Raw genomic sequence first — 15,956 nt, forward strand, 5'->3', positions numbered from 1 at the left:
GTCTGGTTGTCAACTTTGCAGAACAGACTGCCAGATTGTATTTGTTTCGTTTTCCTCAATTGGTCGTACATTAAATACGTTCTCTAAAATTCACTGTTACGAATATGTTTGTGTTGTTTCGTAATTTACTTGTCAACGTCGTTTTATTGCAACACCCATTTTGACGCACACTCCCATTCCACGGGTTCTGTATTGGTTTAAATACAAATACCACTTACTCAACTTCAATTAATTACCGATTTGAGGATACATTTCTTTAACATGTTATTGACTAACACTATCATTCGACTCACCTCAGTCGACGATTCCTCGATTAACCGCAACAGTTCGCTCAAATTGATCAAAAAAGCTGTTTATTGTCCTCCCAAGAGCCAATTTGACACGAATCCAAAGAGTAAGCAGGAAGCACAAACGAGCCACGTTAAGGCACACGAGGGCCAAAATGTCCTCCTAGTTCGAGGAAATCATCTAAAGATGACACCATATTGAAATGTTACATCCAGCCAAATGAAAGAAGAATGTACAGTTTGCAAACGTGATAATTCATTTTCTAAGGGTCTGATGTTCATCTCATCCAGCCGCCGCGGTTCATGGGCATGCTGGGCGGCGGGGGCAGGGGCACCTGCGGCTGGCCCTGCGGCACGGGCGGAGGCGGGTATCCGGCGGGGGGGAGGCCGATGGGCGGGGGCACGTGGGTCGGCGGCATGTGCGGCGGCGGGGGGAAGTTGGTGTAGCCCGGCGGCGGGTAGCTGGGAGGCATGGTGGGCGGCGGGTAGCCCGTAGGCGGGGGGTGGGCCGGCGGCGGGGCAGTGGGCGGCGGGTATACGTGGTAGGGCGGCATGGGCGGGGCGTAGCTAGGCGGCATGGGCGGGGCGTAGGTGGGCGCTTCAGTCTTCATCATGGACTGCAGGTTCTGGTAGCCCTCGCCGGACATGTACGAGCCGCTGGTGGACATGACGTAGTTGGAGGGCGGCGGCGGGGGCGGCCGGTGAGGGAGGGGCGGGGGCGCGTGAGGCTGGGCGGGCGGCGGCGCGTGAGGAGGCGGGGGCGCCGCTTCGCTCGGGGGTTCCGCCTCGCTCGGTGGGGCGGGGGGTGGCGGGTTTGCGTTCTGGAATGGATAACGGCATTTGAAAAAGTACTTTTTGGTTTGAACTTTTGCTATGTAGACGACTTTTTCTTTTTCAGGAACATACATTGCTTTCACTCAGTTAACTCATTTGGTGCCAAGCGTAATCGGGAAAGAAACCTATTTTACAAAAATATTATGTAAATAGGGGTGCTATCATATGAACGATTGATTTTTATTCCTTACTTTGAATTGCATGAAGGTACGGCACTATCTTGTGTTGTAAGTGTGGAAACACTGCCATCCAGCGGTCACAGTTAACACTACAGTGCTCAAATTGGGGGGGGGGGGGGGGGTGATGCCAGAGGGGGTGCGGATGACAAGGCTTTGTTTTTGTCATCTGTATAACTGCAATAAAATAAATCATTTATTTACTATTTTAAAAGACGAGAATTCTCGTCCGTGGCACTGAAAGTTATTGTCAGCTATTTTCAGATCCTCCTTTAAAACAAAAATTTATATGTGAATCAACACCTGGGACTGTAAAAACATATACGCCTTTGGGATTGAATGTCTGGACTCAGCAAAAACGTAAATATACGTCTTTGGGATTGAATGAGTTCAAGCGAAACTGCTGCGCTTTTATGCTTTGGCATACCCGGCGGCAGGGGCGGCATGGGGCTCTCCAGTCGAGGAATCTTTGCTCCAACTTGTTCTGAAGGAGAACAAATATTAAACGCGTTCAAATATATAAAGTGTCATTAGTAGATATTATTCGGGATGGCGGGGTGTACCTGGGGGCTTTGGTTCTTCCTTGGGGGAGGTCTGCGGGGGGGGGAAAGACAGAACTTAGAGGGCGGGGGAGACGAGCGGAAAGAAAAGGGATGAAAATGAGGCGTCGGCTCACGTGCGCTCGTTTGAGTTGTCGAGCCGGGCTGCTGCCTTGCGGGGACGTCTTTTTGGCCGGCGGCAGGGGCGGGTTGGCGGCTAAGGGCGGCGCCGGCGGGGCGGGAGTCAGCGGGGGAGCGGCCGGCGCCCGCTCCTTGTCCTGCAACTGCTGCGGGATGGGCTTGTTGCCGTGGGAGTACAGATCCAGGATCTGGTGGCAGATGTCTAAGGCACAACTTTGTCGTCACCGGCTTGAAATTGGGAAGGCGGGGGGGGCGCGGTCGCGGCGGGCGGGAGCTACCTTCCAGAAGCTCCACGGGGACGTCCTGGACAAACTGTTCCCACCAGCGACGGGACGACTGCTTGGCCGTCCACTCCTGGATGTCGAATTTGCACAGGCGGCCCGCCAGGTACATGACGGCCACGGCGATGATCTCCGGCTCCCATTGCAGTGACAGCATGGTGCACAGGCTGGGGGAGGGGCCAACGGGGTTACTACAGGTCATGCGTCCGCGTGGTGGGGTACTCATTTCTAAATTTCAACTGTAAATTTCAAAGTGATCAACTTTACTGACTCTCAACCGCCACTAGATGGCATCGGGGCCTCACGTTAGACACGACCTATCTAGCATAGAAGACATTGGAATTGCGTTGGTGAAATCAGAATTTTCTACCTGTCATTAACGAAGGTCCAAGCCATCTGTAGAACCTTGCACACTTTGTTCTTCTCCCCTTAACAATACCAGACGGCAGCCGCCAATGTGAAAATAATCAACGCTCGCCGCCATCGACGGCCGTAAACGCAATTTTTTGGCGGCGAGCGTATGATGGCGTCAACCTTTGAGCTGCTTGACGTAGCGCAGGAGGAACATGTACGGGTGCTCCACTTGCAGATCGAACTTGATGGTCTGCAACAGGATTCGCTCCAGCACCATCACTTCCTCCTGCAACACGCAAACTTCCTTTTCACCTTTTTCGCAGCAACTGTATGAACTCATTCAATCCCAAAGATTTTTTTTTTAAGAGTATAGACATTCCATACACTTATTCGTAAATCAAAATAAGAAAACAAATGAAGTGAGCGCCTAGAACAGAACGGGCTCCGAAAAGACGTATAATTACGTCTTTGGGAGAGAATGAGTTCATAAAAAGAAAATGTTTGACAACCTTGGGGTCATCTCCAAACTGAGCAAACTGCACGTCGTTGAGCAGACTGCGCGCCGTCTTGATGATGTCTTTGCACTTTTTGGGCGTTTCCTCCACTTTTCCCGCCAGAAAGAGGCAACAAGCGCCCGTCACCTCAAACACAAACATCACAAAAGGGCCACATTGTTCACAAAAATGGCCAATTTTCTTATTTAATATTTACCTTTATTTTCCTTTGCTTTATTCCTGTAATTTCTAATCATTTCAATATAAGTAAATATCAAAGTTTCCAAAAAACTGGAGTAAACTTACATATCTGGGGAATTGCTTGAAAGAGTGAAACATGTAGAAGCGGTGGAAGTAGATGATTCCCGTGGCCAGCGTGTCGTAATGTCTGCCGGCGGTTAAGGACCCAAAAGCCAGACGCTATTGTTCAGCGCCACCGTTTGGCGGGGAAGGATACAGGCCGAGTCGGGTGCCCACGTCGAATATGAAGCGGGCCCCCTCCCTGCGGTAGCGGGCTTCCGTGCCCGGGTCCAGCCCTTCCGACTGAGAGGGCGTGTGCGCCAAATCCTTCTTGTCCCAATACCAGCACGGCTTGATGTGGTCCAACATGGCCTGCTGGGTCGCCGCCGCGTTTTCTTTGGACTCCTTCATGGGCTGGGGCGAGGCCGCTGTGGAAGATGGGCCCGCGTTGACCGCCTGTTGGACCCAAAGCGTCTTTCAGAACATCGTCCGTGCTCCCTCTTCTCAAACCTCCTCAAATCGTGTCTACATCTCCACCCGATGCTCACAAAGGCCTAATCCCAATACCCGCGCTACTCGTCGAAGAAGTTGCTTTTATTTACTGGATAACATTGTTTTGTATACATATAGAAAACAAAGGGTGGGACTAGATACATTGCGAACTTCCTCCAACTGTACCTAATATGTATTGAAGCTTTATTTTGCTTTTTGATTGATTTGTTTTTGTATGATCGATAAAGCAAATCAATCGTGGTGTTTAAATGATCAAAATACGAGCATGTAAAAGTTTTAACAGTGCGTGTTACGTCCTTCATCATACATGACGCCAACGGTTGTTTGGGCAATTTATGCTGCTTAAAAGAGTATTAAAATTTTAGCGATGCATAAACTCCACACACTTTTATTATTCACTACCTGCAACGCATGCGCCTAAAGTCGTCCAAGTACGGCAAGAACACTAGGACAAATACGTATGTGATTTTAAAACTCCCAAAACAAAACATTGTGGCAAGATGGAGAAACACGCGATGCTGATACGTCTTTACTTTTCACTTGTCATCACAAAACTGTCCAACATTGTTCACATCATCAAAGTATTAATACGGAAGGTTCAAAACTTCAAAATCTCTTTCAACTTGCCTACTGGGTGGGCGGCAAGCTCCTAATGTATGGTGCAAGATCGCTGTCAAAAAGGCGTATCCGTGTTTTCAAAAAGGCGTATCCGTGTTTTCGGATCTGAATTCGGCCATTTGTTTCTGCTCTAAGCATGCGCGGCGCGATTGACTCGTTGATCGACTGATGTTGCCTGAAACACGGATACGTCCTTTTGATCGTTATCTTACGCCATTGATCCATGCGTGCAAAGGGAGATTCGTGCATCCAAAGAAGAGATTCGCGCACGTGTCTCGCGAGAGTCGTACTCATACGAGTGGTAAAACACGGATACTAATCTGAAACACGAATACAAATCTGAAAACAAGGATGCGTAACTGAAAACACGCATACGTCTATTTGAAAACACGGATACAGCGATCTTACTCCATACTAATGCCCGCCATAACATTAAAATTCAAATAAACCATGTAACGATCCCATACCCAAGCTTTTTTTTTTCTTTTTTGCAAAGATGCAGGAACATCGCGATTTCTCAGCATTTCTGGTCAATTTCGCAATGAATTATGTAAACTACGCTTAAACCGACTGCCCATAAAATGCGAGTTCCGGTGAAGTGTGGAACTAAGACAGGAAAAGAAGCGAGCCAAGAACGCTTGTTAACTACTATCGCAACTTCGAACGAACCGCACAATTGAGAGGCTAGAATTGTGGCTATTCGGAAAAAAAGCCGAAATAATAGGAATCCGCTGCAAAAAGGTCGCGCGGGTATTGGGAATTAGTCTCACTTTGTCATTGATCGCTGGGGGCTAGCATGCACATCTCGATCGAAAACGTCAATCGACTCAGCCTGACGCGAAAAGATCCGTCAACAGTCTTAAGTTAAATTTAGACTTCAAAAAGACACCCACCTTCAACATCAAGTCGTCGGCTTATGAAAAAAAAGTCCAGGCGATTTGAACAATCGGGAGTTCGATTCAAAATATGCTGTCAACTAGCAAGCGGCTTCCATTGTGACTGTTCTGAGTGCCGCCATTGTGGTTTATGCGAATGGTACGTGTGTGACGTCAATACCCTTAACCCCAAACCGGAACTAGCTGATGTACTTCCGACAAGATGGCGGAAAAGACAATTTTTTTTTTTTTATATCGTTTTCAAAGTAAAAAACTGCATATTATTGTAAGTATAGTATGAGCTTAAAAAATGGGCCTCAACTTTTGAAAGTCATAATTTTTTTATGTCTTTTTTGGATTAAAAACACACTGCAGTTCTGGTAACTTTATTGTGATGATCATATTAAAAAAAAAAATATGACAGACATTGGCTTCTTCTTTTTTTATTGTCACAGTCAGAGAAGAGAAAATTGGAATATTGAATGTTTTCTTGGAACAGAATAGCTCGTCAGACGTTTCCAAAGTGTCCTCGGGGTTTCTTGGTGAATCGTCTCCATGCTCCAAACCTGCCAGAGTTCACCAAACAAAAACAAGTTTCATCTGGAACAGTTGTCACAAGAACGTCCAAACAAATGCAACGAAAACATTTTACACTTGTTTCCTCTCTGTACTTGCGCTGTTGAACGCTAGAGGGCGTTAAACTACCACTTGTCAACGCACCCGGGATGTTTCATTTAATCAAATGTGACACCTGACATCGTTTATCAAAAGCGATTTGTGAACATGAATGAAAAAGACGCGTGCTGTCAAATGTCACCCTAGCTATTGTTTTGAATTATTACTCATGCTAGCATCACACAGAAATGTATGCTGTATCTTAAAATGAGGGGAAACAGTCAATTTGAGTCACGTGGTCAAACGGCAGATTGACATGTTTATACTATCAATTGTCAACGAGAAACTCAAGTAGATTCACTTTTTCACTTTTCATTAGAATAAAACTATTATTATTTATTATTAATTTTCATTTTCTTCAGTGATCCCAGGTCCTTGGCCACCTTTTTTTAATACCTACAGATATGACCTTTACGCCTATAAAAAAAAGCAATGAATAGCCATTTTTTCTCCCACTAAAAAACCTTTAAGTTTTTTTTCTTTGTGTGTGTGTGTGTGTGTGTGGGGGGGGGGGGGGGGGGGGGGGGGCAAAATACATAATTGTTTTTTTAGGAGGTGTCTTACTATACATGATCATTTTTCCCCTTGGGGGGAACAATGTCTTTCCATGGTTATTTTTTTTCAGGGGTGAAAAAATGCCTTGAGATACATGGCTGTTCTTCAGAAAAAAAGAGCCACGGTTGTTTTTTGCAAAAAAAAAAAGAAAAAACTTTACTATAAGTAGCAGTTTAAAAAAAACCCTAAGTATACATTTAAAAAATACAAAAAAAAAAAAAAAACCTTTTAAAAAAGTTGCCCCCCCCCCCTAAAAAAGTGTTTTCTTTTCTTTCTGGAAACATGGTTGTTTTTTTTCTAATAAAAGCAAACAAACAAAGAAACAAAAAAGACTTACATAAGTGCTTCTCAAAAAGTGTGGCCGGGGGTGCCAGGGTGTGTGTGGAAAAGCCTTTGTTTTTGTCATGTGAAGTTTAATCGCAATAAAATGAACAATTATCCTCATCAGGCACTTTGATGCACTATTTTTTCCGTTTTAGACTAAGCTGTAACCCATATAAACGCTGTAAAAAAACAACAACAACTCATAGCTGTTGAAACTTTTCTCTGTGACTCATTATTAGTCATGTTTTTCATTTTCATGTTGCTTTTTTTGTTAATGTTAAAAATGATACACGTGTATGAAAATCATCACAATTAACGGTGACACGATTAAAAATGTTGAATTCCTGGGTGCTCGGACAAATCCTCTTAAGCTCTGGCAGGAATTGTCAGGACGGAAAAAGGAGGACGTCTGCGTGGATGGCCCGTAGCGAGGGAGCGTCTCCATGTGTCACTCACGTCAACACACACACACACACACACACACGCAGATTGCACAGTAAATCAGCTTATGAATAATATATCTATCTACTTTCTTTATTAATATTAAACATTGCATAATGAATCGCTGCGCCTTCACATGAGTGCAATATTCATATTTCCGTGAAGTGGACCTCTCATTGTTTGTCACGCTGAGCTTTGACGCAGCCAAATGGGCGCGGCCTTTGACCCCAAGGGTGCCTGCCACCTTCCCTTCTTTTCTTCTTCTTTTTTTTTTCCCCTAACCTACTTTTGGCTCATAAAAACTGCATCGTGTGCACCACTTGTCCTCATATGTTCCGGCCTATTTTGTTTTTTCTTCATTTGAAATTTTGTTGATGCTTTTGTTTTTTAAAGTATCCTTTTAAAGAGATTGTAAGATTTAGTCACATCTAATGGCGATCAAAAATGGCATTCATTTGAAAAAAGATAGAAAAGTTCACTAATATGCAAAAAAAAAAAAGTTCGATCAATGTATTTTTGGGGATAACCTAAATCTAGTACGCTGTAGTTTTATTTAATTCATCACTAGATGGCACTAAATTCTACACAGTCACTTAAAAACATTTTCCTCTGTAGTTTACATTTTTACTTGCTTTTACTCATTATTTTGCTGCATTTTTTTAGTTAAAATATAAATGATTTTAGCTAACGTTAAGCATTAAACATTTTGTTTTATTATTCATTTTGCTTGGTTAAAAAAAAAAATCCAAAAGTTTCAATTTATTTGTCACTTTTTTAAATTGTCATAACTTTAAAATATTTCTATAGATAATTTTGATGAAATAGTTACACATTTATTTACTTGTTGAGTAATTTATGTACAGCATACATTTTGAACGTTCTTACAAATGATATTAGTTGTCCTTTGTTATCTTTTTATTTACCAAAAAAAGATATACATTTGATTTGTTGATTTCAACAATTTTACAATGAATGAATTTTGGGGAAAAAAAATTGAAGAAAAAAAAAACGTCAAGGAAAAGCTAACCGCCATCGATGTCAATCGACGTCAATTATGGATTTTTGCATGTTTTTTTTTAATGAAAAATGGGCTAAAAAGGGTTGGGAAAATATATATAAAAAAAAGTCAGAATGCTCAAAATAGACTGACCATTTTTATCTTTTTCATTTTTCAACATTCTCTTCTAACCCAGTCTGGTAATTTGTGTCCACTGTGGTGTCCAGTCGTATCCCATCGAAACACACGAGATATCCTCGGAAAGGCCGGGATGGCCTCTAATGAGGACACTAGGGCTTTGTAAGCTAGCTCTGAGGAGTCAAAAGATCTTTTCATGTAAATATTGTAAAAATGTTACGTAAAAGACTACTTTTTAAAACGCTTATATGTGGACACCTTCGCCCAGGAACAGACTGGAATTATTTGAAGCGTTTATTTTGGAACGTAGCCAATTGACGTGCGAGGTTCCTGCCTTTCGTGTTAGAGCGCGGCCAAAGCTTCCGTCGCTTCCCTGCAAACACCCCGCGGTGCGTTCAGGTACCGAGCGGCTCGGCGGCGGCACTCAGCGTGTCCCCTCGGAGGCAACACTTTGGACTTAAAACATTTCCCGTGTCCACAAAGGGTATCTGCGGCGTGTAGCCCGCATGCCGCCTAAACTGCCTGCGCGTACTCGCTATAATGGAGACATTGATGTATTATTGAGCGCACCCGCGGGTGAGGATCAAGGGAGCGCGTGTCAACTCGGGCTCGTGTTTTTCCCCTTTCGCATTCGTTGGAGCCACTGCGACGAAAAAAAAAAAAAAACCTGAAGCTAAAACCGCACCCCAAAAAGTTGTATGTGAATTTCTGCCACTCGGGGGCGCGAGGCAATCTCTTAAGTCACGTTTGGTACGCAACATAAAGACAGAAAAAAAAATGCATGTTTATATTAAATAAACACACTGTTTAGCTTAATGCTAACTAACAATGCAAAACTCCATAGGCTGGCTAAACAAAGTAGCATCTATGTGGCGTTTCAATCAGGCACTGAGCAACAGATGTGTAATGAACCCAATCTGCGGAACAACACATGTACACAGATACAACTACAATCGCAGGAATATAGTTTTTGTCCTCTGCAAAGAACAACTAATTTCACCGCAGCAGGGAGTCGAAAGTCACTTCACCAAAATGGCCGACTTCTTGTGCATGATTTTTTTTTTTTTTAAATTTTATGTGTCTACCAGAGTTATTACAGTAAAGTAAAACTAACAAAAAAAACTAACAAAAAACATGCAAAGTGGAAGTGAAATTACATTACAAAAACACACTAAAATGACAACTGTATTCTATTAGACGATTAAAAAAAATAATCTATAATATTTCTATTGTTCATTTTATATATATATATATATATATATATATATATATATATATATATATATATATATATATATATATATATACATATACATACACACACACCAATTGGACAACACAATGACAAAGACAAAAGACAATCTATTGTATTGTAATCTATTTCACATGATTTTACTTTCCGACATGATTCTCAGTGACCTTTTTTGAAATCTTACACTCCACAAACAAGCTGTATCTTTCCGGGACCGGGTCTGTTAATTTGCGTCCACTGTTGTGTCGTTTTGTCTCAGTAAGACAAAAAAAAAATTGGACGACACCTAAAAACATGACACATCAACGGAGAGGCCAGGATGTCCTTGAATGGGCACACTAGGACTTAGTACGGTAAAACCTCTGCGTCAAAAGCGACAGACCAAAAACAAATGTCCACTGGAGTGGACACAAATGAACATGCTCGGTCCAAAACAAAACAAACGAAGAGGCAAAACTAAACTTATTTTTGAAAAGAAAAAAAAAACGGCCAAGTTTCCCCCAAATTTGAGGGGCCGCTAGCTTCCGGGAGAACGGACGGCCGCGGCGGGCGGGCGGGCGGGCGGCGCCTTCCTCGTCCGCGTCTGCCGAGGTTACGTCTACTTGAGCCAGAGTGGAGATGACATTTCATTTATATAAATAATTAGTGGGCCTGAAAGTCCCCCAGGCCTGCCCCGCAGCAATCAAACTTCTAATGCTCTTAAAATTGCTAAGCATCTTTTATTAATGTCCCGGCGTTAAATGTATCGCCGCTGCGGCGAGCCGCTCAGCCGACGTTTCTTCCCCTTTTTCGGCTCTGCCAGGAAACGGCGTCGACGTTTCGACGCCATTGTTTTATACGGGGCGATGGAGTTCGGCAATCTAGTTTGGCGCTGTGAAGAATGAAGGCTCATTAGTGCTTTTTATTAGCCTCGCAGTTTATAAAGCATACCGTAATTAAATGCGATGACAGAATAAAAAAGAGTGACTCATTTAATGCCACTTCTTTTAATGTGCGCAATTTGCCCACCGGGGGCAGTATAATACAGTCAGAAACGGAGAGGACTTTCACAACTACTCTTAAGTAAATTACTATTTGGTATTCGTCGGGGCTCTGAAAAAAGTTGACCAAATCTTGTCCGTCCATCCTTGCATCCTTTTTGTTCAATTCAAACTTTCATGTAGACATATGCAGTCTTGCAATGGGAAAAGGGAGAACCCCCCCCCCCCCAAAAAAAAAACAAAAAAACAAAACAAAAAACAACAACAAAAGAACCCGAAACACATTTGGGATAATTTCCAATTAAAACAAAATGTGACAAAGATAATGTTCAATTATTACAGCACGAGAAAGGATTAAGAAAAACACATGTAAGTTGACCAAGTCTGGTCCGTACTTCAATTTAAAAATTAGGTTGACTAAAAATATCTGCCGGAAGCATGTTTGCGCCACTTATTTATTTTTTTAACATGGAACTTTTATGTAGTCTTTCATGCAATTTTGCAATAGGGGAAAAGGAGAACCCCCCCAATAAAAAGAAAAAAAAGATAATGTTTGGGACCATTTCCAATTAAAAGAAAATGTGACAAAAATAAAGTCATGGTCAAATATTACAACGCAAAAAAGGCATAGCACAGCAGAGCATTGAAAAGAAAAGTATGCAAAGACCATCTTGACATACGACTTCACAACTTGTCTTGGCCACCAAGGCAACCCTAGTGCGGTATTTTGTCCAGTCTTGTGTGTGTATGTATGTATATATATATATATATATATATATATATATATATATATATATATATATATATATATATATATATATATATATATATATATATACACACACACACACACACACACACACACATATTTTATATACATATGTAAGGGTGCAATCATAACAATTATCGCCATTTTTCTATGACCTCTGCTGTTGAGAACAGGCAAGTGATCAGAGGCGAAAGTGTGGCATACATGAATACGTCAACAGAGGGCGCTGTTGGCTTACAAGATGCGTGTTCACGACATGGCTGCCACTAGGATGCAGCGGCTTTCCTTTAAGTTCGTGTCAAGCGCCTGATTACAAACTTAAAAGGATGTTTTTATTTCACTTTCAATGCATTTTTTTATACTTAAAAACTTCTTTTATAATATGAGATTTTTTTGTTTCAAATGATGCTTGTAATGCTAAATTATTACATCAAATAAGACTCTAAAATAAGATTTTCCTGTTTTGTCAAAGACACATTTGAGTGTGATGTGTAAGGTTGTCATTAAACAACCTTAAGATTCTACAGGATTTTTTTTTTATCTAATTGAAAAAAAGTATATACATATATAAATATATAATAATAGTAATAACAATAATAATCCATCCATATTCATGATAATCTTAATAAAATGGATAATATATCTAAATATTTCAGTTCCGTTGCAACTTTTCTGCAAGTGATTTTCTTCTCAATTCCGATTGGCTAAATCGGCCAAGGCGGCTCCAGCGCCTCCCGTTTGTTCGGCAGATTTCGCTCTTCTGTTTTGTTTGTTCTTTTCGACCTTTTGAGCAAAACATTTGGAATTCAAGTGAGAGGTTTTTTTTTTTTTTGGCTTGTAACTTTCTTCTGATTGGAGAAAATGGCAAGTGTGGGTAAAAGCGCCTCCCGTTGGCTTATTATATTGCACATATTGTTATTAATTTCACTTATTGAAACTTCATAATGAAGAAGGAGACAATCTGGACTTTTTCGGCTTGTGACTTCTGATTGGCTAAAATGGCGTGTGTGGGTAACAGCCCCTCCTGTTGGCTTTTTATTGCATATGTCATTATTAATACAATTTATTTTAAACTATCAATGAAGACAATCGGGACCTTTTCGCTTGTGATTTTTTTTCCGTTTTCTTAAAACTGTGAGTGCGGGTAACAGCGCCTCCCGCAGGCCTATTATAGTTGCGTATATCGTTAACAATTTAACTTTTTGAAACCATGATGAAGAAGAGGACAATAGCTACATTTTGGGGGGGGGGGAGGGTTGTGATTTTCTTCAGATTGGCTAAAACGGCAAGGGCGGGTAACAGAGCCTCCTGCTGGTCCGGCATGCATGCTGCACCCTGCAAACAGCACATTTCCTCTCATTTAATTGAACACTTTTGTTGCTAATAACAAAAGACTAGGACAACAGGGGTGGGCATATGCAGCCCCAGCCCTTGGCCCCACTTGATCCGGCCCTGCCAGGCACTTCTCAAAACACACGCGCACACACACACACACACACACAGTACACACACAAATGGGGTCGTCCTCTTAAACAAGACCCAACAGGGAAAGCAGGAGGAAACATTTGGACTGTCTTGTTGGACAAGGAGGAGGAAGAAGAAGAGGAGGAGGAGGAGGAGGTGTCTTGTCTGCCCGTGGATTTTCGCTCTCTCTCTCTCTCTCGCTTTCTCGCTCGCTCTCTCTCCATCAGCGAGCCTCGTGCCACAGGAGCCAAGAGTTGCCGTTCCGAGCGCCGATGCCAAAACGCACACAAGGAGCCGGTGCCAAAGGGTCATTTGTTTTTGTTTGGGTTTTTTTTCAGCGCACGACCACGAGCAGCAGCGACACAAGAGGAAGGCGCTTGCAGGGGGGATCCTAAATTAACACTGACAAGAAAAACCGGCATCACAGCGCAGGATTTTGCAGCTTTTTTTCCTCTTTATTATTTTTTTTTGCATTGTGGCTTCCAGGTGTTTTGTTTGCCCTCGCCCCGAAAACGGACAGCGTGCAACGTGCATCCTTCCAGCCCGACAAAGTTGTGCAGAAATTCTCGAGGAAGAGCGGCACCTCAATTAGAAGCGATTTTTTTTTAAAGGAAGGAGTAAGGGTCCCGGTCTAGCCGAGAGCCACAGAGGACCGACAAGACGGTCCGAGCCGACTCCAAGTGCCGTTCACCGGGCGATGCCAGTGTAAATGCCGGGGCGATGTCCCGCCGCAAGCAGGTGAACCCGCAGCACTTGTCGTTGAGCCACCGGGAGACGGCACCAGGTGAGGAGCACGCCGAACCCTTCAGCACATCTTGTCTGTCCCCGATGCGAAAAAAACACGCCTCCATATTATTTCACTTTCGAACGGTTCGCGGGCGAATCGAAAAACGCGCGTTGTTTTCTATTCGCTTTCGGCACGCGGAGCATATCAACAAAAAAAAACTCGAATATCAAGCGAAAAATGGTTTTTCCGACAGAAGTCTCCGCTTTTAAATTTGTCATATAGGATCAACGCAGACGGGATTTTCTCTTTAAACAACGATCGCATTGTTTTCTTAAACATGCTGCTGTAAAACATTTTTTTTCGTGCAAAATCTAACGATCGTCTTTTCATCGCACGTGCGGGCGTTACAACGCTTTCTCGTGTTGTAATCTCACACACGCGCGCGCAAACTGTGCACAAAAGTTTGTTTAAGCCCAAGAAATCATGCATGACGAGATAAGAACTTTTGCTCATTTGATTCTGTAAAAAGAATTGATCTTGTCGCAGCCATTTGTGATAATACGCACTTATCTATTTGCCGAGTGACAAAAGATGAAAAGTTGTCCTCTAATCCCGATCCTAATATCAATTTGAAGCTTCATTTTGTGCTGCTCGATCCAATTTGATAGACGAGGCCTAATCGCACTCATTCAATGCAACAGCGGCTCATGATGTCATCTGCTACAAATTATTGATCCTCATCTTAATTCGAGAGCTATTTCATGCAATTCCACACTTGGATTATAGTTACTATTACAATCACTCAGCCACATTGGACTCTGCGTTATTTTAATTAGTCAACTTGATTGATGTGCAGACAATTAATTTTCGAGTGGAGGACCAATAAAAAAAAAAAAAAAATCCAAACTACAGTTGTACCTCAGGGTGTGTGTGTGTCAAGTGTGTGAGACATTTACTTGCATGCATCATGACCCAAAAAAAAAGTTTGCATAATTTAATTTGTCCGCTGCAGGGCACTTCAGATGGGAGGGGGAGGAGGGGGCGGGGGGCAAATTTGGCATAACAGTTAAATATTTCCCACCTCCGCTTGCAGCCACGGGTCACTTTGTTTGACGTCTTTTTTTTTTTTTTTGGTCGCTTTGCATAACACACACACAAACACACACGCAGACAGACAGCCGTGCACACACACCTGCTTTTGAACTTGAGCCACACAGAGGTGTCAAGAAGCGTCTTCCTGATTCTGAGCGCAAGATGGTTGGCCGTGTGAAATAGAAGGGCTCAATCTGGTCCTACCTGTTCTTTCACACACACAGACACACACACACACACACACACACACACAGACAATACGGAAGCGACAAAATGTTTGTCTTGTTTACGCAGGTTGACTTCAGACGCCTAAAAAGATGAGTCAAATCATTATTACGGCTGTGTGTGTGCGAGTGTGTGTGTGTTGAGCGGAAGCCCGAATGTCACCTCAGTAGGGCAAAAGCCTCCGCCGAGGCCAAGCAGCAAAATTTGGTCCGCCAATGAGGTTCAAAGCAGCCATTTTGCATTGCTTTACATCTGACAATGGCGATAAACAACATGCTAGAAGTGTGTGTCTTTGTGTGTGTGTGTGTGTGTGTGTGTGCGGAGCGGAAGCCTGAGTGGCAGCTCCAATAGGGTGCAAATTTCCACCGAGCCATAACTAGCCGAATTCGGACACACACACACACTCTTTTATAAATTATTTATATGAATTTTTTTTCATACCGTAATCCAAACTTAATCCTTGCCAAACCAAGCCAATGACATTTTCTTGTAGTCGATTTGGTTTCATACTGTTCTCTAACAGAAAAAAAAGGTTAGAAGTGTGTGTGTGTAAGTGTGTGTGTGTGTGTGTGTGTGTGTGTGTGTGTGTGTGTGTGTGTGTGTAGCGGAGGTCTGACTGTCACCCCCCAGCGCCCTGCCCACCTTCACCAAAGCAAAAGCTGTCATAATTGGGATGAAGTTAAAACAATATCAAAATAAATATAACTGAGGTCATGAGACTGTTTATTTAATGCTCTACCTACCCCCTAATATATATATATATATATATATGCCTCTAAATGATAAAAAAAATCAGTTCAAAAAGTGTCTGCACTCCCTTGTTGAAATGTTGAATTTTTTTGAGCCGTGATATGAAGAAATTCCAAAGTTTTCCTGCAAAGCACGTAGCACGCTCCTCAAGTAAAGGTGCACTTGATGGGATTGCACAAGTGTGCACACCCCCTTCATACTGGCGATGTGTGCCT

At 42.7% G+C, this 15,956-nt stretch overlaps 2 protein-coding genes across 2 annotated transcripts in view; one reads left to right on the top strand and one right to left on the bottom strand.

Annotated features, from left to right (window-relative positions):
- Window positions 1-336: 336 nt before the first annotated feature.
- On the bottom strand, window positions 337-5,517 carry ccnk (cyclin K). The gene is made up of 11 exons (XM_088403236.1): window positions 5,371-5,517; window positions 3,564-3,802; window positions 3,413-3,494; window positions 3,122-3,253; window positions 2,793-2,898; window positions 2,629-2,686; window positions 2,256-2,425; window positions 1,974-2,179; window positions 1,861-1,891; window positions 1,699-1,781; window positions 337-1,108 (listed from the first exon to the last, which is right to left on the bottom strand). Exons 1-11 carry the CDS (start codon window positions 5,377-5,379, stop codon window positions 566-568), a joined length of 1,659 nt encoding a protein of 552 aa, XP_088259362.1. The 5' UTR covers window positions 5,380-5,517; the 3' UTR covers window positions 337-565.
- Window positions 5,518-13,146: 7,629 nt separating this feature from the next.
- bcl11bb (BCL11 transcription factor B b) overlaps window positions 13,147-15,956 on the top strand; it is a 45,032-nt gene continuing 42,222 nt past the window's right edge. The window contains exon 1 of the mRNA XM_088403191.1: window positions 13,147-13,731. Coding sequence (XP_088259317.1) covers window positions 13,668-13,731 — 64 coding nt within the window. The 5' untranslated portion in view covers window positions 13,147-13,667. The remainder of the gene's footprint in view (window positions 13,732-15,956) is intronic.

This window comes from Hippichthys cyanospilos, chromosome 20, assembly GCF_059441005.1.
Source record: "Hippichthys cyanospilos isolate Australia breed blue-spotted pipefish chromosome 20, RoL_Hcya_1.0, whole genome shotgun sequence".
Taxonomy (NCBI): domain Eukaryota; kingdom Metazoa; phylum Chordata; class Actinopteri; order Syngnathiformes; family Syngnathidae; genus Hippichthys; species Hippichthys cyanospilos.

What these genes read in the sequence shown, in the direction of transcription:
- ccnk (XM_088403236.1), bottom strand. An exon ending in TCAAGCAATTCCCCAGATAT is followed by an intron (nt 3,254 to 3,412) that starts GTAAGTTTACTC and finishes TTTGTGTTTGAG; the next exon opens with GTGACGGGCGCTTGTTGCCT. An exon ending in GACAACTCAAACGAGCGCAC is followed by an intron (nt 1,892 to 1,973) that starts GTGAGCCGACGC and finishes CCCCCCCCGCAG; the next exon opens with ACCTCCCCCAAGGAAGAACC.